At 43.7% G+C, this 24917-nt stretch overlaps 1 protein-coding gene across 2 annotated transcripts in view; it reads right to left on the bottom strand.

The window, feature by feature from the left end:
- LOC137382672 (SEC14-like protein 2) overlaps nt 1-24917 on the bottom strand; it is a 63159-nt gene that overhangs the window by 16507 nt on the left and 21735 nt on the right. For both annotated transcript variants that reach the window (XR_010977256.1, XM_068054931.1), the window contains exons 5-11: nt 21944-22132; nt 18693-18788; nt 17312-17372; nt 13721-13804; nt 10321-10427; nt 3046-3185; nt 1052-1221 (exon numbers count right to left, since the gene is read on the bottom strand). Coding sequence is in view for 1 of the 2 variants with exons in the window: in XM_068054931.1 (XP_067911032.1) it covers nt 1052-1221; nt 3046-3185; nt 10321-10427; nt 13721-13804; nt 17312-17372; nt 18693-18788; nt 21944-22132 (847 nt within the window). In the remaining variant the exon portion in view is untranslated. The remainder of the gene's footprint in view (nt 1-1051; nt 1222-3045; nt 3186-10320; nt 10428-13720; nt 13805-17311; nt 17373-18692; nt 18789-21943; nt 22133-24917) is intronic.

Consider the following 24917-nt stretch of genomic DNA (forward strand, 5'->3'; position numbering starts at 1 on the left):
CCAGGTCCAAGGAATGGGATATGACCACCTATGCGGGATGGGCAGTGTGAGGAAAATCTCTCCTTTACACCAATAGCACTTTCTACGTTCTGACAGCTTTGACAAGAATTACAAATCTACTCTGGGAAGTAATTAGAGAAAAAATGATGTAGATAACAGAAAAGTAATTACAGTTTTGAGTCGAGTGGAGAGAGAAATACACAAGTAGATCAAATACTTGAATCTTAAGTAAGTTAGGGTAATGTGAAGAGTAATTGGAACTGTCAAAAAGAGCTTTCAGGAAGGGAAGAACAAAGTTGCTTCCATTTTTAAGCACGTTTTATATAGAAGTCAGTAAATAGTATCAGAGATACTTAATAGGACCAATTTTAGCCCTGCTTGCCTGTTGAAACTTATCTTGTTGCCAGCAAGGGTTTCTATGGTGCCAGCTAATGGCTTCCTGACATGGTCAATTCCTGCCTGTCACCCAGCTGCCACTCTTGCCTGTTTTGGGCGGGCAGCTGACTGGTTGAATGCAGGTGAGGCCCAGGATATAAAATTGCTATGGCCTTATGCTGCCAAGGTCAAGGGGGATTGGCCTTCGGTCCCTGGAATTCCTGCTCCCAGTTAAAATTGGGGCTAAATATCTTTAAGACCAGTATTTTTCAACATCAATAAGGTATGTAATATTTTACCTCAGTTTAGTTATGACATATACTGCGTCAGTAATTTTTCTGTATTGCGGTGATGGATACTGTTCCACTGCAGCGTAACGTTAGTAAATACAAAAATACACTACAGGCCCAGAGTAACCATGAACAATTCCATAGATGATCAACTACTATTATAAATAGTTAGGGATAATTGGGGGAAGCCTCTGGGTACAGAAATTGTAACTGACAGGTGATTGTTCACAAACACAAGCCAGCAAATATGTCTAGATATTACTGATTCATATACCTTAACCACAGTGACCACATTAGTTGAAATAACAGCACCAGTCATGTCACCTGGCAATACTAAGATTATGAATTTAATAGAGGCAGCTTATTAATTAAGCTTACTGACGTACAGACTCCAGGTTCCTGGCAGGTAAATGTTCCATCCTCAGGTACCAGGTGACTATTGTATCGTTGGTTGGGAACCACTTCTACCATTTCAGCAGCCTTTTGTCGTTCTCCAATCTTTGTCTTCAGATACACACCAAACCCAATGTCTGCACTCTCGGTCATAAACTGCCACCTAGAAATACAGTATCAAAATTCAGAAATACAGAAACTGCACAACACCGCACATTTAAAACTATCATCCTCAAGTTTAAATCCCTTCATGTCTTCACACCTCCCTACAGACCTACAATCCTCCAGGAACTGCTTTTCTCTAACTCTGACCTCCCGTGCATCCCCTATTCCTTTTGCCCTACCATTGATGGATTTGTGTTCAGCCATCTGGACACTAAGCTTGGGAATTCACTCCCTAAATTTCTCTACCTCTATACCACCCTCTCCTCCTTTTAGACTCCGCTCTTTGATTAGCCTTTGTTCGCCCTCCTATGAGCTCCTTTTTTGGCTCAGTGTTGATTTTTGTCTGATTACTATTCTGAGACATGTCTAGGAACATTTCTACATTAAAGGTGCTACATAAATGCAAATTGTTGTTCAAATACTTTTACTACATTACATGTCAGAGCTAACACATTTTCTTTCATGAGTTATCCAGCCAGTCATCCATTATAATGGGCTGGATATAAGTTTTGGGGTCGGGACCCCGACATCAGGCTCAATTCAGGGTCCTGACCCTACATCGCCGCGGCACCTGACGCCCAATGTGATTTTTTATGAACTGGCCAATCAGTGGCCAGAGAGCATGCTTGCTGTCCAATTAAGGAGGGCAGGCAGGCTTCTGAGGCTGGAGGGCCAATAGGAAGTCCTCCAGGCCTGAGGGATCAGCAGCCTCAACATCAGTGGTGAAGCTACAGAAGCATGTAGGAAAGAGACAGGGTGCCTCAAGATGGAGGCGTCCTCTGGAGATTTTTTTTTAAAGGTGATATTAAAACTGGCTGCAACTGCCAGGCCGTTACTGTGGAGGGGAGCCCCTCCTCAGGTAGCCTGTGGCTGCAGCTGTGACCATCTCACAATCGTGGCCACAGAGGGGTGGTCATCACTGGCCACCTTCATCCCTGGGCTGTTAATGATGCCTAATTTTGGCGGCTTCCCCCACCCCGAACTGGCATGTTCCAAAATGGCCCGGAGACAGAAACATGCCGGCAAGCCAGCACGCTAGCCAATGCTGGGAAATTGCAGGCCTGTCCACCTCTGTTCCCACCTCTGCCACCATTTTAATAATTCGGCCCAATGTCTCTTTCAGTTCAACTTGAACTTGGAGAAAATTTTCTGCAGGGCCATGATTTTAAAAAGATCAAATTCTCCATCACTAATAACTTTTATATTGACTGAATAATGGAAAACTGCAAAAAAAATGTAATTCTCTACACTACAGCAAGGAATAAGACATGTTTTAACTATATAAACAGATTGTTTAAAATATATATTTGGATATGAATCAAATTTATATGTAGTGAATAAGAAATTGGTACAAATACCTATTTGATTTCTATTTTCCCTCTACTCACTACTAGTCTTCAGCATAGAGGGTAAAAGAGTCTTAGCCACAGGTATTACCAACTGACAGTGACTGCTTCTGTGAGGGTTCCAGACAGTTTATACTGCTTATGACTGCTCTGTCCCAATAGCTGTCTGATCTCAAGGCCTGATGAGAACTTAACTAGTAGAGGCAGTAGGATTCAAGTGGCAGCTGAGGCTGGGGATTCAAACTCAATACTCTTTCACCAGAGTTACCAAGCCATTTCTCGGAGAAAAAATTGTATTAACAGAACAAACAACAACTCCAAGCACGTTTAGAACCTCTTCGTTGCTCTGATAATGAGATATTCAACAGGCGTTTTGTAGACAACAAAGGGTGCAAAATGCATGTATTTTGAAAATAGTAGAGGATGTTTCTTATCTCAATGTCCCACCACAAACAGCGTATTAGACTCAGCCTCACCTCAAAACACAGCCGGGGATGAGTATCTCATATTCAGACTGAAAAGAGGAACCCCTGTTGACAGTGACTGTGTTTTCATACTGTTGCTTAATGGATTCAAGGATGTAATACGACTTTGGTACGTCACCACCAAAGTTTATCTAATAAAAGAGACAATGAGAGTTTTTAACAAAAGGCATCTCTAAGATTTTGGATACATTTTGCTATTTCTTAAAAGGCTTAGAAGTGAATAGGTATTGTAACTAAGTTGAGCTCTGTGCAGCCACCATCTTATTGTTGAATAACTATCCATGTCTGGTAGCAAACATGGTGCGGTACTTTCCCCAGAGCAATGACCCGGATTTTGCAGTTAGCAGTGAAGCATCAGCGCTCAGCACTGACCCTGGAGAAAGCTGCCCACAAAGATCTAGCAATCTCTGCGGCATGGTTTTCACTTTTCCCAGTGTTACTTTGAATCTGGCACCAAGCCAAGGGTATCTCCAGGCATCCAGCAACGGTGATGTCATCAAGCAGGGTACGTAGCCAATTGCATTGAAGAATTCTCAAAGACAGCAAACCAGGAGTAAAATGCACTGATATCCGTCAATTTTATAAATTTTAGAGAGCAAAATAAAGATTGGACATACACTTTAGAAGCTGGAATATCATAAATAAACTTTTAAAAAATGTAATTTTTATTATATTAAAAAACTATAGAATTTTTATTATAATGAAAAATTTGACATTCCATAAATATAAAGTTAGGTTTCCAGGGCCAGGGGTGTTCGTCAGCAGTAGTTATTACTTAGTACACTGTTAAAAACCCAGTTGCACCTCATTAACAAGATGTAACTTTATCGTAGGTTTTTAGTAGCAATATTACAATGTAAAAGGGGAAGTTCTCATCACCTCAGTGATTTCTAGAAGGTTGTCATCTGCGGGGACGTCAACAATGCACTCTGTAAAGGAGCAGGAAATCACTGACAGCAGATGCCAGAATTTGATTTAAAGATGGCAAACGCGAACAGTTTCACAATCATTACAACCACAAATTCTAGGTCTATGTCCTTCCACCTCTGGCACTTCTGGTCCAGCTCAATTAAAGTCACAAGACGAATGTTCTTTTTAACAGGTCATCCAGGAGCAGTTCTAAGTTGACTAAAACCAATAACAAATCAAACCTTAGACTCCACTTTTCTGTCACATGGACTAAAATTGCTGTCTTTACTCATTTTAGCAAAACCTAAAGAGATTTATCCACAATAATACCAAACGGAATTAAGAATTAATTTGTCTTAATTATCAACATTAAACACTTTTCATTCATGCCGACATTTTCATTAAAATTAGCAAAGACATGAAATCCTCCCCCAGAAGGTATTTTATTACAGTATTCACTCAATTAATATATTTTCAGCTGTTTCTCCCAATACTCTTTTTTAAGATAAATAAAGATTTTGATAAAAGGTAAATAGGGAAAAGATATTTTCATTAGTCAGTAACTGGAAGGTATAAATTAAAATCATCACCAAAAGAATGAATTACTTTCAAAGGGAAATGTATAAATATTTGAAAGATTTTTTAATGTATGGGGAAGGACAAGGGAGTAATGGCTTTTTCAGAGAGCTGCCACAGGCTTGATGGGCCAAATGGCCTCCTTTCATGCTAAATGTCTGTGACTCCCTAGACTTGTAGTCAACATTAGTTACTGATATTACAGAGAATCAACTGGCACTGATAGAGAATCAATGTTATTACAATACTGAAGGCTGGATTTCCTTCTAATTTGGTCTGGAGCCACTGCTTTCAAAAATGTAGAGCTGTCGGAAAACTAACAGACATTTATAAAAGGTTTTTGTTTCTTTGCAGTTTATTTTATAATTTCCTGCTTTCTGCTCCTAGACTCCCCTCATTCAGCACTGCCCTGCTTTAGAGATCAGGCTGCAGTTCTTGCTGAAGTCTCTCAATAAATATTGCACTCATTTAGGAAAAAGTTTCCCACGTCTTGATTTGAAAATGGAACTTGCTTTGATGTATCTTAACTTTAAAAATTGAACACAACCCTATAAGACAAATCTTCTGCTGGTGTGTTTAGTGGGTATGTGACCAATCTTATTCCTTTCCATCAGAAACGTCATGCCTATGAGTCATCGCCTGTTGTCCCACTGCGATCTTCGGCCCGGCAGCTGGCACTCCTGCACCTTCAGATCCCCGTCCAGGGAAACGAGGTGCCACGTTGGTGGGGAGGGGGGAGGAGGTAAGTTTATCATGGGAGTAGGGGATGGTGGGAAGGGTTGGAGTTTAAAGTTTGTGCAGTTTGGGGGGGTGGGTGGGAACGTCAGATGGACAAGGTAAGTGTTTTGTGGGGGGGGGGGGAAATAATTAATTTTATTGTTATGATGGGGGTGGGAGAGGGGAAAAAGAGATGTCTTTTCATTTACTTTACCTTTAAATATTTAAATTTCCCGGTACGGCTGACAGCCCTTTAAAAATGGCTTCAGTTCCTGGGCCGAGGCAGCTGATGCCATTGCCGTGGACGGACATCCCGCACCTTCCATGTGATCGGTGTTGGCGGCCGACCCCAGCTATTTAAACGAGCCGCCGAACTGAAGATTGCGGCGGCTTTGTGACATATGGCCCGGAGTTTTCACCTGCTGCCAAAATCAGTGGCGGGCACAGAAAATTCAGCCCATTGTGGGGAAGCGTCAGATCTCTGCTCACCCAGTGCCACAGATGAGATCAGGGACTCTCCAACTGTGTGATCATGGGTCCATTCCACAGTTCAGAGTGTTGGAGCTCCTGTGACCAGCACTTTCATGATGTCCTGTCATTTTTATATGATAGCAACTAAACTTCATTAAAATTACTTGTTGCCACAGATTTTATACAGGTGTCGAATCAGAGCAACACAAACCATTTCTGACATAAGTAGTTCCTCACAAAATGAACAAGTTCTCACAATCTAACAAATAGTCTGCTTATGTTACATATACTTTCAAAATGAAATTAAATGAGTACATGAGAGAAAAGGGAAAGACAGGCTGAAAGGTTGAGACTCTTGCAGAGTATAAACACCAGCATAGACTAGTTGGGCCAAATCGCCGGTTTCTAAGCTGTATGTCCTATGTAATTCTATGTAATGGTCGTCTGTCGCACACAGAAGCATCAAAATGTCACCAAAGGCTAATGCTATCTGTTAGTATTTAGTGGAGAGGATTGCAATGTCACACAAGAGCAGTCTGGTATGTGCTATGTTGTTGCAACAACAATTTTGCATTGCAGTTTGGTGTGTATTGCTTACCAATCTCATTGCACAAACCTCCCCCACACCATGAAAAGGACATACTGACACAGGCAGCATCTACATGTGCCATACAATACTGGCCACTTTTCAGTGAAATACATGGAGAAGTCCCACTGTAAACCTATAATGGAATGTTGAACATCTTCAATAACGTCAGTCTCAGGGACATAACTTATTAAATCAAACTTGACACTAAGGTGCACGAACAATAGGAATAGGATAGGGGGAACCCACTACTTAAACAAGGTAGGAGAAGCCTTTTTTTTGGGAACACTGGACCTTGAAGCTAAGATGCAAAGTAATCAAATGGTTCCTCAGTGACACTGTGCCATGGATTTTATAAAGGGTGAATTTATCATTATGGTCAGGTACTAAAAGAACATAGTGTTGATAGGGGAGGTGGTGATGTCACCAGCCTAGTAATCTAGAGCCCAGGCTAATGCTCTGGGGACATGGGTTCAAATCCCACCACGGCAGATGGTGAAATTTGAATTCAATTAATAAATCTGGAATTAAAAGCTAGTCTAATGGTGACCATGAAACCATTGTCGAATGTTGTAAAAACCCATCTGGTTCACTAATGCCCCTTTTTTATTTGATTCATGGGATGTGGGTGTCGCAGGCAAGGCCAGCATTTATTGCCCATCCCTAATTGCCCTTGAGAAGGTGATGGTGAGCTGCCTCCTTGAACCGCTGCAGACCATGTGGGGTAGGTAAACCCATAGTGCTATTAAGAAGGGAGTTCCAGGATTTTGACCCAGCGACAGTGAAAGAAGGACAATAGTTCCAAGTCAGGATGGTGTGTGGCTTGGAGGGGAACTTGCAGGTGGTGGTGTTCCCAAGTATCTGCTGCCCTTGTCCTTCTAGGTGGTAGAGGTCACGGGTTTGGAAGGTGCTGCCTGAGTAGAGTTGGTGCATTGTTGCAGTGCAACTTGTAGATGGTACACACTGCTGCTACTGTGCATCGGTGGTGAAGGGAGTGAATGTTTGTGGAGGGTGCCAATCAAGCGAGTTGCTTTATCCTGGATAGTGCATTCCATCATACTTCTGACTTGTGCCTTGTAGATGCTGGTCAGGCTTTGGGGAGTCAGGAGGTGAGTTACTTGCCGCAGGATTCTGACCTGCTCATGTACCGATGGTATTTATATGGCGACTCCAGTTCAATTTCTGGTCAATGGTAACCCCCAGGATGTTGATAGTGGGGGATTCAGTGATGGTAATGCCAGTGAATGTCAAGGGGAGATGGTTAGATTCTCTCTTGTTGAAGATGGTCATTGCCTGGCAATTGTGTGGTGCATATGTTACTTGCCACTTATCAGCCCAAGCCTGGACATTGTCCAAATCTTGCTATATTTCTACACGGACTGCTTCAATATCTGAAGAGTCGCAAATGGCGCTGAACATTGTGCAATCATCAGCAAACATCCCCACTTATGGCCTTATGATTGAAGGAAGGTCATTGATGAATCAGCTGACGATGGTTGGGCCTAGGACACTGCCCTGAGGAACTCCTGCAGTGATGTCCTGGAGCTAGGATGATTGACCTTCAACAACCACAACCGTCTTTCTTTGCGCTAGGTACGATTCCAACCAGCTGAGAATTTTCCCCCTGATTCCCATTGACTCCAGTTTTGCTAGGGCTCTTTGATGCCGTACTCAGTCAAATGCTGCCTTGATGTCAAGGGCTGTCATTCTCACCTCACCTCTTGAGCTCAGCTTTTTTGCCCGTGTTTGAACCAAGGCTGTAATGAGGTCAGGAGCTGAATGGCCCTGGTGGAACCCAAACTGAGCGTCACTGAGCAGGTTATTGCTAAGCAAGTGACACTTGACAGCACTGTCGATGACACATTTCATCACTTTACTGATGATCGAGAGTAGACTGATGGGGCAGTAATTGGCCGGGTTGGATTTGCCCTGCTTTTTGTGTACAGAACATACCTGGGCAACTTTCCACATTGCCGGGTAGATGCCAGTGTTGTAGCTGTACTGGAACAGCTTGGCTATGGGTGCGGCAAGTTCTGGAGCACAGGCCTTCAGTACCATTGCCGGAACGTTATCAGGGCCCGTAGCCTTTGCAGTATCCAGCGCTTTGAGTCATTTCTTGATATTACGTGGACTGAATTGAATTGGCTGAAGACTGGCATCTGTGATGCTGGGGACCTCAGGAGGAGGCTGAGATGGATCATCCACTCGGCACTTCGAGCTGAAGATTGTTGCAAATGCTTCAGCCTTATCATCTGCACTGATGTTCGAAATCTGTCCCATTTAGCACAGTGGTCGTGCCACACAACACGATAGAGGGTATCCTCAATGTGAAGACAAGATTTCATCTCCATCTGGCATGTGCAGTGGTCACTCATACCATTACTGTCATGGACAGAAGTGGCAGGCAGATTGGTGAGGATGAGGTCAAGTATGTTTTTCCCTCTCGTTGGTTCCCTCACGACCTGCCACAGACCCAGTCTAGCAGCTATGTCCTTTAGGGCTTGGCCAGCTCAGTCAGTAGTGGTGCTACTGACCCACTCTTGGTGATGGACATTGAAGTCCCCCACTCAGAGTACATTCTGCGCCCTTGCCCGCTCAGTGCTTCCTCCAAGTGGTGTTCAACATGGAGGAGTACTGATTCATCAGCTGAGGGGTGAGTGGGGGGGGCGGTAGTGCAGTATGTGGTAATCAGCAGGAGGTTTCCTTGCCCATGTTTGACCTGATACCATGAGATTTAATGGGGTCAAGAGGACTCCCAGGGGAACTCCCTTCCGACTGTATAGCACACTGCCACCACCTCTGCTGGGTCTGTCCTGCCAGTGGGACAGGACGTACCCAGGGATGGTGATGGCGGTGTCTGGCACATTGTCTGTAAGGTATGATTCGGTGAGTACGACTATGTCAGGTTGTTGCTTGACTTGTCTGTGGGACAGCTCTCCCAACTTTGGCACAAGCCAACAGATGTTAGTAAGGAGGACTTTGCAGGGTCGACAGGGCTGGGTTTGCCGTTGTCGTTTCCGGTGCCTAGGTCGATGTCGGGTGGTCTGTCCAATTTCATTCCTATCAACATTTTAGCGGTTAGGTACAACTGAGTGGCTTGCTAGGCAATTTCAGAGTAAAGGCCTGCTACCCGACATGAACCCGACGGGACACGACGACATGTGTCGGGTTCGGGTTGGTTCGGGTTGCAGTTCCAGTTCCGGCATTGAGGCTCGGGTCAGGCTGGGTCGGACACACTCAATCACAGGTACGTGGCTCCAATGTTAATTTAATTTTTGGACTAGAAAGGTGGTTTTTTAAACAGTTATTTTAAGCTTGTGCAGATCAGCAAGAAAGTGAAAAACGGAAGGTAACTGATGGTCGGGTCAGGCAATGGAAAAAATGGAAGGACTCGAGCCAGGTCGGGCTCGGGTCGGATGTGGTTCTGTTGGGTTCGGGTCGGGTTTTTTTTTGTCACTTGAGCATTCCTTTATTTTAGAGGGCATTTTAAGAGTCAACCACATTGCTGTGGGTCTGGAGTCACATGTAGGCCAGACCAGGTAAGGACAGCAGATTTCCTTCCCTAAAGGGCATTATCGGACCAACAATGGTTTCATGGCCATCATTAGACTAGCTTTTTTTTAAAATTCCAGATTTTTTTTTTTATTAATTGAATTCAAATTTCACCGTCTGCTGTGGTGGGATTCGAACCCATGTCCCCAGAGAAATACCCTGGGTCTTTGGGTTACTAGTGACAATACCATTACCCTTAAGGAAGGAAATCTGCCGTCCTTACCTGGTCTGGCCTACATCTGACTCCAGACCCACAGCAATGTGATTGACTCTTTACTGCCCTCTGAAATGGCCTAGCAAGCCACTCAGTTCACGGGCAATTAGGGATGAGCAATAAATGCTGGCCTGGTCAGCGACGCCCACATCTCACAAAATGAATAAAAAAACCTCTTACAACCTTCTGATTTTCTTCAGTTAACAAAGAACTCCAACATGAACCGTGTGGCGATATTTACCTTGCACATACACTTTGGGTTCCCATCCGGATCTGTGAGAGTTCCACCATAATGAACAGGGAGCTGGTCTGCATCAATATATTGTAATAGCACCTCCTTCCAATTACCTGCAAATCAGCAGCAAAAGAAGCTAAGGCCAAGCAAAGATATTTTAACAGGTCTGTGCAGACAGCATTAGGCTCAACTATTTTACATTGCAGCTGGCAATCAGAGGCCAATAGCTGGAGATCAGGTTCCAGCCAACTGATGTGGATTCACGTATAACCTGGTTCCTTTCTGACTGTAACTGTTAGCATGCTGCCCTGGAGACAGCAGTGCACCTGTCCAGATATCATTGTGGGAAGAGCCCATTCCCAATAGTTATACAATTAAATGTTTCGAAATCTGGAAGATGAGGGCTCCTGCTTTCTAATCATAAATTTTGATTAAGTACAATTAGATTACAATTAAATTGCCCTGAGGGCTCTCCAATGGAATGTGAGCATTTTGTAAAGCAGGTTTGACTTCAATGTCACACAAAAATTCTTCCAGAATCCAAATTTACATCCATCTGAAGCCCAGATCACTTCGCCCGAGATTGTGGCTCCCATGCTGAATCCTCTAGGTGGCCACCACCCAACCAGATAGTGCTCCAAACAAAAATCACCTCCATAAGGAGAAGGATTAGGCCCATTAAGGTTAATACTAAACATCTCAACAATTCTGAAGTCACATGACCTGGAAGGACCATGTCGTATTACTTTTTTAGGTGGTGGAGGGGGGCAGGGGTGTTACATGTGTTAATAAAAGCAAAATACTGCGGATGCTGGAAATCTGAAATAAAAACAAGAAATGCTGGAATCACTCAGCAGGTCTGGCAGCATCTGTGGAAAGAGAAGCAGAGTTAACGTTTCGGGTCAGTGACCCTTCATCGGAACATGTTACATATGTTACATGTGTTCTCTGCCTCAGCGCACATGCCTACAGGATCATTCAAATTTGACATTTATAGTGCAATTAGCCATCCTCACACTGTTGGTGTTCAGTAGCCTATTTGACTAACTTCTATTACTTTCAAAAAATCTGTGAGCAATAAGGACGGCACAGTGGCGCATTGGTTAGCACCGCAGCCTCACAGCTCCAGCGAGCTGGGTTCAGTTCTGGGTACTGCCTGTGCGGAGTTTGCAAGTTCTCCCTGTGACCGTGTGGGTTTTCACTGGGTGCTCTGGTTTCCTCCCACAGCCAAAGACTTGCAGGTTGATAGGTAAATTGACCATTGTAAATTGCCTGTAGTGTAGGTAGGAGAATGGTCGGGAATATGGGATTAATATAAAATGGGTGGCTGATGGTCAGCACAGACTCGGTGGGCTGAAGGGCCTGTTTCAGTGCTGTATCTCTAAATTAAAAAATAAATAAAAAAGAGAACAGTTCGACCCTGTGGCTAGCAAGTAGATTCCAGGCCGTAGATCCTCAAAGTCCATCAAGGCTTCATTTGGACTTGACCTTATAAGTGCGGGATGGTCTGGGACACTGAACTGCACTTTCAGAAGCAGAAATTATTCCAGACGCTGTGGTACAACAGGGGCAGGATGCTGACTTAGGCCCGGTTTGAAATTTTTTGTTGTTGCTTTCTCTCACATTTCTCGAATCCAACCAGGATCTTTGAAATTTTTTGTGCACTGACAGCGCTCATAACTAATGGACAATGAATATATATAGTATCACTGCTGCTGTTCCCAGCACGGCAAACAGGCAGTCAATTGTAGTATTTTCTAAGGCTGCCGTTCCTCTGATAATCAGCTTTTACCAGAACATTTATCTGGGCTGGGTTGTCTAGCACAGTTTGCTGCAACTGCTACAAAAATAATAAGTGCGGAGGGCTTTCATTGTGGCGATGAATTACTAATTATGCAATAGAATACCAAATATGCACCGTTCTTAAACTCTAATTTATTTCAGATTACATCTATATTTTAAATCCCAGTTAAAGATGTCTGCGAGTGAGTAAAGGACAGTAATATGACCAAGAATCCTACATTACAGACATCCTGTTCACTGCTGCTGTACCACAATATATATTCTGGCAGTGCTTTAGCTAACATTGCCAGATTTATGACCAGCCTGTACTCCAACCATTATGATTGCTTGAGAAAAAAATTATACAATAAAGCTCATTTCCTGTTGCTAAGCTGTTGCCCTTATAACGATAAGCAAAAATGTTTCCTTTTTTTATTCAATGTGGCTGTCCCCTGACAATATATCTAAAGTTTCATATTGGTTGTTTTCTCTGACAATTGAACTTTTAACTCTGTCTAACCATTTGCACAGAATGAAGCAGTCTGTACTCGCATGCAACAAGACTGGACTGCATCCAAGCTTGGGCTGATAAGTGGCAAGTAACATTCGTGCCACATGAGTGCCAAGCAATGATCATCTCCAACAAGAGAACCTAACCACCTCCCCTTGACATTCAATAACATTACCCTCATCAAATGCCCCACCAACAATATCCCAGGGTCACCACTCATCAGAAATTTAACTGGACCAGCCATATAAATACTGTGGCTACAAGAGCAGGTCAGAGACTGAAAATTCTGCGGTGAGTGACTCACCTCCTGACTCCCCAAAGTTTTTCCATCATCTACAAGGCACAAGTCAGGAGTGCGATGGAATACTCTCCACTTGCCTGGATGTATTCAGCTCCAAACAACACTCAAGAAGCTCGATACCATCCAGGCCAAAGCAGTCCACTTGATCAGCAACCTATCCACACCTTAAACATTCACTCCCTCCACCAACGGAACACCATGGCAGCAGTGTGTACCATCTACAAAATGCACTACAGCAATTTGCGAAGGCGTCTTCGACAGCACCTTCCAAACCCTTGACCTCTACTACCTAGAAGGACAACGGCAGCAGGTGCATGGGAACACCACCACCTGCAAGTTCCAGTCCAAGTTACACTTGGAAATATACTGCCATTCCTTCCTTGTCACTGGGTCAAAATCCTGGAATTCCCTCCCCAACAGCACTGTGAAAGAACATTCACCACAAGGACTGCAGCAGTTCAAGAAGGCAGCTCACCACCAACCTCTTAAGGGCAATTAGGGATGGGCGATAAATGCTGGCCTTGCCAGGAACATCCACATCCTGTGAATGAATGAGTTTACAAAAGTAGGAGAGTGAAGCTGAAACAGGAAGAGCTCTGAGCTTAAATAAACACACACACCTAAACAAAATAATACAACCACATGCAAACACTCGTGGTTATTCTCATTGTGAATCTAGCAACAAACAATAGCTCTCAATCTGGCAGAAACAGTGCCATCCTATACAGTCTGCAGGATTATTTGTGTATTCACAATAGAAAGGAAAAGGCTGGAGTGCATCAAGTTACAATAACTGCTGAAAAGGCACTTACCTCCTAACACCTTAATTTTCTTGCGTGTGTCTTCACTGAGAAAATGCTTTATGAGGTTGTAGGCCACAGGGAAAATCTTTGGTGCTGCAATAACCGAAAAATAAGTCAGTAATCAAAGGACGAGTGCACTGAAAAATCCATTTATAGTTCTCAGACATAGATAGAAGCAGAAGTTCAAACCAATACAATCTTTTACTGCCCTCCTCTCCTGAAAGCACTGCTTTTTTTGCATTCATTCATAAAGTGTGGGCGTTGCCGGCAAGACCAACATTTATTGCCCATCCCTAATTGAGAAGGTGGTGGTCAGCCGCCTTCTTGGATACAACTAAGTGGCTTGCTAGACTATTTCAGAGGGCAATTAAGTGTCAACCACATTACAGTGGGCCTGGAGTCACATATCGGCTGACCGGGTAAGGACGGCAGATTTCCTTCCCTAAAGGACATTGTTGAACCAGATGGGTTTTTATGACAATCCAGTAGTTTCATAGACACCATGCTACTGTACTCTATTTTCTTGCCGGTACTGTCCCATTCACAACAACAGCCCTCCTACACTTTGCCCAAGTGGCCTTCTTCATGTCAACATAGACACTAGTCCCAATTTTAAGCCAGGCCACTCAGTGGGAGCGGAGCAGGCCTGGTGTTAAAATTGGGTTTGGCCACTTCCCGCACCATCCCAGAACTGTTCAAGGCGCATGCCATTTCAACAAGCAATTTTCTGGCCTTGACACACCCCAGACATGCTGTGACCTATTTACAGAGGCAAATTCCAGTCTCAGACATGCCAATTCTTGAGATTTCTCAGCCAAATCCAGCCCCACTCATGATCTCACGAGACAGCTATGAAATCCTGAGATTTTTTCTGCTGCTGATATATGCTCGGTGAGCTGGATTTCTGACTCTCTTGGCAGAACTTTTGTTCTGGGGTCGGGACCCCGATGTTGGGTGGATTTCCGGGTCCGCAATGCGTCAGATGCCTGACCTGATCTTTGAAGGCATGGCCAATCAGTGGCCAGGAACACAATCACCAGGTGGGCTTCCGAGGCTGGAGAGCCAATAGGAGGCCCTCCAGCAATGACACATCGGCAGCCCCACTGTCTGAAGGGGGAGCTGCTGATGCAGTTAAGAGAGCGAGAGAGGGAGCCTCACGGTGGAGGTGCCCTCTGAGGAGCATTTTAAAAGTTTTCGGTTTAAAAAGGCCACAGCTGCCAGGCCGTCATCTTGGAGGGGCAACTCTTCCATTGGACGGCTGGCGGCCACAATGCGGCTTCATGGCTATGGCAGGTGCAGGACTGGGTGGGAGTTGCTGTCCAGCTGAATGGAGCATTGGTCTCCCTCTGGAAGGCCACCTCCATCTGCTGGCCCTGTTTCGGTCTCAGTGGGGGGCCCAGTCGGCTTTTGCTGAGAGGCCTTAATAGACCTTTTAATTTGCCATCGCTTGCGGGTGGGTAGCCATCACTGCTCCCCATCCCAGAAAAAAAATGCCCCGGGGGTGGGAACATACTGGCAATCTGGCATGCTGCACTCCAACTGCCTCTGGTCCCGCCTCCAACAGGAATCCAAAATTCTGCCCTCTGTCTGATGATCGGTGACTTGGTTACAGAGAGCTGCCGATGGCTTTTTTTAAAAAGAGGTAATTATCCCATGGGGTAAAGGCTGGAGAAGGGGTGCCAGGGAAGTATCTCATGGTAAGTATCCCATGGGGTAAAGGCTGGAGAAGGGGTGTCGGGGGACGGAGTGCTCGCGCCACCTTTCACTCTCTCTCAACTTGTGCACCAGGGAAGCCCTAGGGAGCTGACTTAAATTTTGGGCCTAATTTTCAAATTTCTGCATGTCCCCTCCATTCCTCCAATACCAAGCTACTTACAGTTTTCCACTTCCTCACGATTGATGGCCCCATATTTAGCCACTACAGCCCTGCCCGCTCTGTTCTGTTCTCTCCACCGTCTCTGCTTTCGAAGACTTCCCTAAAACACTTTACTTCTATTGTGCCTTTCATTTCTTAACCTCTTTATTTTACACTTTCCCCTCCTGCTTAGGATCCACTACTTTGCACTCCTCAATATATAGCACTTTGAGGTGTGACTCTGCATTAGGGGTGCTGTAGAATTGCAAATTTTGGTCTATGGGTACTAAAAGAGCAGTGCAACTGTGCTGTTCACCAAGTATCTATCATTCGACATGAACGTTTGTTAAATTATTTCAAGATATTGCAACTGAAAATAATGATTAAAACTGATCATTTAAACTTTTACATTTTATGGGTGGGGAGTGTCTACATAGTGATTGTGTGGGACAGGCTGGATGGACTAGAGGGTTCTAACCTGTCAGCTATTATTCATATGTTTGCATTAACATAACTGCCATGATCATATTTTGTAATAACTCAAATTTGTGGGTGATAATAGTTACTACACTGTCGATAAATATATTTTAATGCATTAAGCTGGGACATGTGGGTTACATTTCATCCTATAGGGGAGACTGCTTTTTCAGCCAATAGTGACTGTGTAGAACAGCAGATTCTTCTTTAACACATGCAGGTATAACAGATAGGGTTTTTTCATAAGTTTTTTATAAAGCATTCTCAGATGCAATAATATAGGTTTTGTAGAGCGCTGACTTGTCAGAGAGTAAATAAGCCACGAATGAGGTTTATAATCTGACTGTCAATCTATATTGGTTAACTCATGACTTTTATACCAAATCTCTTGATTTTAAGAGTTAATCTCGTGATACTGCAGCCTGATGACATCGTTCTGGCAGCATGCGATTTTATCTCCGGGGCTAGTGGCCAGAAGAGTCCCAGGTAAGTCTTTGTTTTTAAAGGCTAATTGTGGCCAGGAAGAGCAGGGGTGCTCTATTAAACAGTTTAATTCCGTATCTTTTGTTGATACACAGCACTATTGGTACCGTATCAACTCTACAATGTGTGGGCCCACATAAAAGCACAATAAAATTGCAATTATTCATCTAAAATCTAATGTGAGCTAGCATATCATGGCATAATAAACATGTATTTGTATGATGCCTTTCACATCCTCAAAGCATCCCAAGATGTTTCACAGCCAATAAGATACTCTGGAAGTGTAATCATGTTGTTTTTGCAGCCGATTTGCACACAGCTAGGTCATAAACAGCAAGTGAGGTAAATGACCAGAGAAACCTGCTTTGGTTGAGGTATGAATGTCAGCCAAGACATTATGAGAACACCTGCCCCAGCTCTTCTCCAGATGGTGCCATGGACTTTTAGATTCATCTAAGCAGAGGGAAGAGGCTGGATAAACCTCCAATAATGGAGGATTCCCTCAATACTGTACTAAAGTGTTAGCCTAGATGATGTGTTTACATTCCTGGAGCCTTGGGACATTTTACTACATTAAAGATGCTACGTAAATGTAAGTTGTTGTTGGAGACCAGAGTTCTACCACTGAGCCAACCTGACACTTAATAGAGAACCATATGTTTTCAATGGAACTCCCAAATTCCACTCTTGGCCTCATCTAGATAACCAACTCAGAATATTTTCCATGTTCCACAGACAATCATTCGCCATACATTTACAAATGGGTTTTAACCAAAGTTTCCTACCTTTGATAACAAACAATGTCTTTAAACCCTCAGGGTAGTTATCCTCAAACATGGTAAGTACCTGGTTAAGTAATGACATTTATGATGATCAATAAGTTTCAATGAATGCTTGAAAGGTTAGAAGTCCAGCCCATTCGTTTATTGCCTCATATTCTAAACTAGACCTACAGCTTCCCAGTAATTAACTACAGATTGTTATTATGCTAGCAGTAATTATGCAGCTGGCCTCTTGTGTGTATTTCAACATACAGCAGGGAGGTGAAACAGCAAGCAGCCTGCTAGTATCGATCTTCACACTGATGGCCACTGTTGGTACAAAAACTTACCTAAAACAGAATCAAATTCAAACAGTACATATTGAAAATAACATCAGGCAATAATATGGTTGTAGTCTGAGCTCCAGATTCAGAAGACAGTTATAGATCAACAGCATTTATTATTTCACCAAGTTCACTCAATTAGATTGCCACTATAATCACTCCTACAAATCTCTATATAAAAAATCACTGGAACGCTCTATTGGGTTACTGCTTGTAATCACATCATTCTTCCAGAACCATTGGGCTGGATATTCCTTCGGACTTCGGGATGCCGACATTGGCTTCAAATGGGGGTCCTGAGCCCACACTTGCTGGGAGCCAAACCAGCAGAGCTATTTTCCCAGAGGCGGACTCCTAATTGGCTGCCTCTGTGTTCACCATCCGACTGAGGATAGCAGGTGGGCTCCTGATGCTGCCGACCCAATCACAGGGCCAGCAGCTCTCTGGAACCTCGACAGCTCCACCGGGAGAGGTGGGCACTGCTGAGGCAGTTAGGAAACTGTAAGGGCGCATTGAAATGGGGGTGCCCTCGGAGGCATAGAAATAGATAATTATTTAAAAGGGAGGAAGGTGGTAGGCCTCTTGGAGCGTCCTTTGATGCCCGCGGCCCCCTCTTTGAGGGATGGAGCCTCTGTACCTAATGGCCCACACCCGACTGCCGGAGGGAGGCTGCCTCCATTTAGCTGGTGGCCTCCTCACGTGGAAGGGGGCCACTCCAGCAATGGCTGAATGCCAGCTAGCCTTCTCAATCGTCCCTAATTGGGGCCTTAAGTAGGTAAACTAGCTGTCGGCTCCATGTGTGAGCAGCCAATCTGCATTCCTACCCACCCCAGAAAACTTCCCAGCAGTGCAAATGCGTCAGAGAGCCATCCTGACATGGCTCCTGGCTATTCCCCCCACCACCGACTCCCCCGCTTCAAGCCTGCCAACCCGGGGATGGGAAAATTATGTTTTATATAACAAACAACCTGAAGCCTTCCCTTAGATTACTACCGGACTCTCCAGTATCTATTATTCTCTATAAAAAGATGCAGTAAATCCTGAATTGTGTGCTGCCTTACCTCTCCATAAAGTTCAACTGCAGGCTTCCATAAGTGCTTCATTCCTAGGTTTTCACAATCATAGATCATTGTGATTGCCTCAATTTGGTTATTGTGCTGCAAAAAGAAACACACTGGATCAACATTTAGCTAGGATACAGTCAACCAAGTAATTTTATATTTTATTATTCCAACAGAGAGATGAATAAACTCCTTTAGGTGCTTAAGACCAATGTGTAATTTGAGCTAATAACTTGCTTTTAGTATTTTGAGGTTCAGCATCAGCCCTTAGTTCAAGATAATATTTCTGGTGTCATTGTGTCATTGGAATATCTCATGGGTCAAGGTCACAATCTAATATGCAACAAGCTGATGCTATGCAGCAGATCAAAAAGGAGATGCAGGCCCACACGCAGACAAAAAGTCTACGAAGGATAGTGGCTCAACAATTCATTAAAGTTTCATATATTATCATGGCAAGACACAAACATTTTTCCAGTCAAATTGCAACCTATATTTAAATTGCACTGAACTAAAGATAGCATAATGGCACATGCCAGGGTTTGTGCCTCAGTTCCTACATGTTAAGTTCTAATCTACGTTATGTGACCAGTGCGAGATGCTGTGCAGAGGTTGGATGATTCTCAACAACCGACACATAAAGAAATCAATGGAAGGGTAAACCCAACCTGCTCTCACCCCCTCCTACTGGCAGGTTATAACTTGCCGTTGTGTAGGGCTTACAAACAGGTTGCGCACCTGCCTCTCAGGCAGAGACCACAAGCAATGCCTGACCATGGGCAGGAAATAAACTCAGTATTGACATTGAAAGTAATGATGTAATTGCAATGGACCAGAGGTGTCTGCTTTGGGAGCACTGCACCAGATCCTTGTGATGTGACTGCTGAATGGGCTGCATTTGATTAAGGGTGTATTTGCCTTTAACTTTACCAGGACTATGAAGCAGAAACCTCTGGTCGTCAACGCTAAAGTTGTACAGCAGTCAGCAAGGCAAGCAGCTTAAACTGTTTCTGCAGTGACCAGCGATGAGGTGCAAGACGTGCTGGAAGCTCAGTGCATTTACTAAAATTAGGTCTGAAGCCCAATTTTGGGTCAGCCTGGCACCTTCAGCTTCTGGCACATGTATGGTGCACACTCGCCCAAAAATAGAATTTCTATCCTGAACTATTGCCTACCCTGAAGTACTTGAGAGTTGTTAGCACCTGTGAAAACACATTGGGCTAGATTTTACACAGCCAACAGGGGTCCTGATGCTGGGCCAAAAAGGTGAGGGAAACCCCGCCTTGGTTGTTTGGGGGACCCCAGCTGCATCTTACGGTGCTTGGGCAATTAACTGCCTGGTTTCAGGGCCTCCGTCCCTTTAAGGACGGGGATCCCACCTTTAACAGCTGCCGGCCAATCAGAGGAACTACAGCAGTCACCTGATCAGTGGCAGCCATGGAGCCCCAGACTGCAGGTAAGTGGGGGTGGGTTGCCAGGCACTGGCGAGGCATGGTGTTGGGGGGGTGGAGGGGCAATGGTACAGGGGCAGTCTTTGCGGTCCTCCTCATGAGGCAGAGGCACCCCTCCCACCCCCGCCGCAGGTAAAATGCCAGCGGGAAGAGGCCCTTAGTTGGCCAATAATTGGCCACGTAAGGGCCTCAATTGGCTTCTGGGCAGAAAGGCCATCCTCGGCCTTTCCCGCATCAGACCACAATTCAATGGTGCTGGGAAGGCAATGGACACTACCCCCACACACCGATCTCCACCACCCCCCAACCCCCTGCCTTCCCTTGCAATTTTATGGGTCCCCTACCACCCTTCCTATCCCTACAGGGCTCATAAAATTCAGCCCAATAGAGGCTGATTAAAACAAAATTATTTTCCAAAAATAAAATTGCATTCCTTCCATTGTTTTGCTTGATTCATACCTGCCTGAGCAATATGACCATTAGAAAGCCTAAATTCCAAGGATCACCTCACTTAAGATGACTGTTCTCCACCTTTTACAGTATGAGATATGTACTTTTAACACTGAAGCAATACCAGGTGATGGTCGAAGCATATAGCCAGCCACTGTTCCTCTTTGGTCATAGACCATGTTTCATAAAAATTGCCTCTTGTAAGCCATTCAGCCCCTCAAGTCTGTTCTGCCATTCAGTTAGGTCATGGCTTATCTGTATTTTAATTCCATTTACTAACCTTGGTTCTGTAATCTTCAATATCCTCACCGAACAAAATCTAGCAATCTCAGTGTTGAAATTTTTAATTGATCCAGCCTCAATAGCTTTTTGGGTATTAGAAATGTAATTGGGCCAGCCATATAAATACTGTGGCTACAAGAGCAAGTCAGAGGCTGGGAAATCTGCACAATGGCAGCAGTATGTACCTTCTACAAGATGCACCGTAGCAACTCACCAAGACTCCTTCGACAGCACCTTCCAAATCCGCAACCTATATTACCTAGAAGGACAAGGGCAGCAAACGCATGAGAACATCACCACCTGCAAGTTCCCCTCCAAGCTATCATCCTGACTCGGAACGATATCGCCGTTCCTTCACTGTCATTGGGTCAAAAACCTGTAACTCCCTCCCGAACAACACAGTGGATGTACCTCCACACCACACGAATTGCAGCAGTTCAAGAAGGTGGCTCACCACCACCTTATAAAGGGCAATTAGGGATGGGCAATAAATGCTGGCCTTGGCAGTGATACTCACATTCTACAAATGAATCAAAATAGAGTTCCAGATTTCCACTACCTTTGTGTGCAGTGCCCAGGTTATGCTCCCTTGTTCTGGATTACCAACCAGATGAAAGGGTTTCTCTCTATCTACCCTATCAAATCCTTTAAATCATCTTAAACATATCAATTAATCACCCCTTACTTTTCTATACTCAAGGTAGTACAAGCCAAATCTATGCAACCTGTCTTCATAAGTTAACCTTTCTTGTCCAGGAATTCCTCTGGAATTTTAACTTAAAAAATAGGCTATCAGTACAAAGATAATTCCAATTTATTTAAAAATTACAGTCAGTCAAAAGAAAATTGTACTAAGATCCCTAAAACTCAAAATCCTACTTTTCAGTGCAGTATTTTAAAGGAAGTGTCAAATAAGGATGAGGCATCTGGACATTTAATACAAGTAACAGCACAATTTGTCTTCAGAACTCAAGAGCTCTACAAGGAAAAATGTTATAATCTGAGTTCTAAACAACCAAAAAATTAGGGACTCAGGGACTGATCATCAAATTCCTCACAGCTCCTTACCTTTTTAGACTGTTTAACACACTCTTCTCGCAGCAGCTCACAGTCTCGGATTTTTGTCTTTAAAAAATCCTGCTTGGATGCCGAATGCATCAAACCTTTCGGATCCAAAGGTCCAATCACGTCATACCAAATAGGGCTGCCTTCTTTGTCATAGCCGCACATTCCTCCAGCAAAATAACGAGTAATGACCTGGCAGAGGACACAGAGCTCAGTTCCCAGAGTCAGCATTCTCAAGAAACATTTCATCTATTTTCCCACCATGTTTCCAATTTCTTTTACCAGTCCCAAGATCTCCCACAGCACAGAAGAGAGGTTTCCCAAAAGTGGGTCTCTGCACCAGGAGGTAGACAGTGCACAGAAGCTACCTTGATTGACATCTTTCCAATTCCCCTTTTTTTTTAATTTTCCTGTACTCAGGCTGCTCCCCAGTTTTCAAAATGGAGCAGTTAATCCAAACAATTAATGAATGTTGTTCAAATTTTTTTCTATTCATTCATGGGATGTGGGCTTCGCTGGCAAGGTCAACATTTGTTGCCCATCCCTAATTGCCCTTGAACTGAGTGGCTTGCTAGGCCATTTCAGAGGGCAGTTAAGAGTCAACCACATTGCCGTGGGTCTGGAGTCACATGTAGGCCAGACCAGGTAAGGACAGCAGATTTCCTTCCCTGAAGGACATTAGTGAACCAGATGGGTTTTTGCAACAATCGACAATGGTTTCATGGCACCATTACAAAGATTAGCTTCCAGATTTTTTTTATTAATTAATTTAATTTAAATTCCATCAGCTGCTGTGGTGGGATTTGAACCTGTGTCTGAAGGCATTAGCCTGGGCCTGTGGATTACTAGTCCAGTGACATTACCACTATGTCACCATCTCCCCAATAATTTGCCAAAGAACTGTGTTAAAACTAAATAAACTGCACTGGCATCACAATATGTACAAATTAGGAGGCCCATTCAGCCCATCTAGCTAATCCTTCTTTAGTAACCTAAGAGCCTGCTCCCCATCAAATTGCCTCTTGAATGACTCCAGAGTTTTTAACTTCCATTATCCTGAATGACCATTGTATGAAGAAGGGCTTCTTGGCATCAGTTCTGAACTTGCCTTTTACCAGTTGCTATCGAAGTCCCCTTGTCCTCAGGTCACAGCTTAGCTTGCAATATTGCTTATTATTAAACTTCTATATCCACTTGCCTGTCCCCATAAGGTCTCTTCTTACTTAACTTCATTTAAGTCTAATAAGTTCATACGTTCTAATCTTTCCTCAGAACTCAGTTCCCTGATACTAAGGATCAGCCTATAGGTTCCTCAGAGCCCCATTCCAGGGCTTAAGTGTTTCTCTTGTGCCTCGGTAGCTTGAGCTGATTGAAGTACTCAAGGTATAGCCTGACCAGACACAATACAGATTCAGTATGAATGCCTCAGACTTTTACTCTACTGACCTGTCAATATAACTAATCATTGTTTGTTTCGTTAATTGTTGCTCTGCAATGACTGGACATAGTGTTGAATCTATTAATGACACCCAGATTTCTTTCAACTTCCCTCCCTATTTATTCTCATTAAGTATGACCCCATTTTCTCCCCCCAATATATAAGATAATATACTTATCTGTTTCGAACTTTCTTTGCCATAATTCTGACCACCTGAAACTACTGTCCAGGTCTTTCGCTAATTCTTTAGCTGCTTCACCAGATTCTACTGCGCTCCCAGTTTGTCAACCAATTTATCCTGGATTTTTATAAATAGAGGCATAGAGTACAAAAGCCAGTACGTTATGCTACATCTATATAAAACATTAGTTCGACCCCATGTGGTGTAATGTGTCTAATTCTGGGAACCACATTTTAGGAAGGATGTGAATGAAGGCTTTGGAGAGGGTAGAGAAGAGATTTACTAGATTGGTGTCAGTTACGTGGAGAGACTGGAGTTGCTCCTTAGAGCAGAGAAGGTTAAGAGGAGATTTGATGGCAGTGTTTAAAATCATGAAGGGTTTAGATAGAGTAAATAAAGAGAAACTGTTTCCAATGGCTGAGGGGTCGATAACCAGAGGGCACAGATTTAAGGTGATTGGCAAAAGAATCAGAGGCGACGTGAGAGAATCCTTTTTGCCGAATGAATGGTTAGGATTTGGAATGCACTGCCTGATCAGGTGGAAGCAGATTCAATAGTAGCCTTCAGAAGGGAATACTTGAAGGCAAAAGAATTGCAGGGATATGGGGAAGGAGTGGGGAGTAGACGTAACTGGGTTGCTCTGGCAGACTCAATGGGCCGAATGAACTCCTGTGCTGTTACTAATTTATGATTCTATAATTGTTTAATTAGCATCAGATTTCTCCACAAATATAAATCTCACCCTTGCTGGCTTAGCTCAGACAGAAAGGCAGGCATTTAACAGCTCAGTTTACAATGCCATTTCATTATTATATTTGCCCCCTCTTTTCTAAGCGAGCTGTTGTTTTCTTCCCCTACCATAGCACCTGCTTCCTTCTAAGTTGAGCCCCCTTGTTCCTAGAACAGTCTGTTCCTTTCCAGACGAAATGGCCCATTAAGAAGGAGACCCATTTTTCTGCAACAGTGTTACATCTGTAGGGACAGTATTCTGGAAGAAGGAGGGGGTCGAGTGAGCTGAAGTATTCTCAACAAGGTAGAAACTTACCTTGTGATGACACATTCATGTTTATAAAGTCATGTAAGTTGTGTAAGCAGCCATATATTGCACGCTGACTGCTTGAGTTTACAGTTAACAAAAAGAGAAAACTGGGACTGCATTAATCCGCAACAGTTCAAATGACTGGGCTTCTCACCGTTTTAGTTATATTTTATCTCATTACAGTATAAGTATATACTGTCCTATAAAAGGTAGCTAGCATCAGTTTAGATATTTGTCTTGGAAACATCTACAGCATCTAAACAGAGGCAGGTAATAGAAATTACATAATATGCATTACTAACTATAATCTTCAGTACCA

The sequence above is a fragment of the Heterodontus francisci genome, chromosome 23 (assembly GCF_036365525.1).
Source record: "Heterodontus francisci isolate sHetFra1 chromosome 23, sHetFra1.hap1, whole genome shotgun sequence".
NCBI classification, from domain to species: Eukaryota; Metazoa; Chordata; class Chondrichthyes; order Heterodontiformes; family Heterodontidae; genus Heterodontus; species Heterodontus francisci.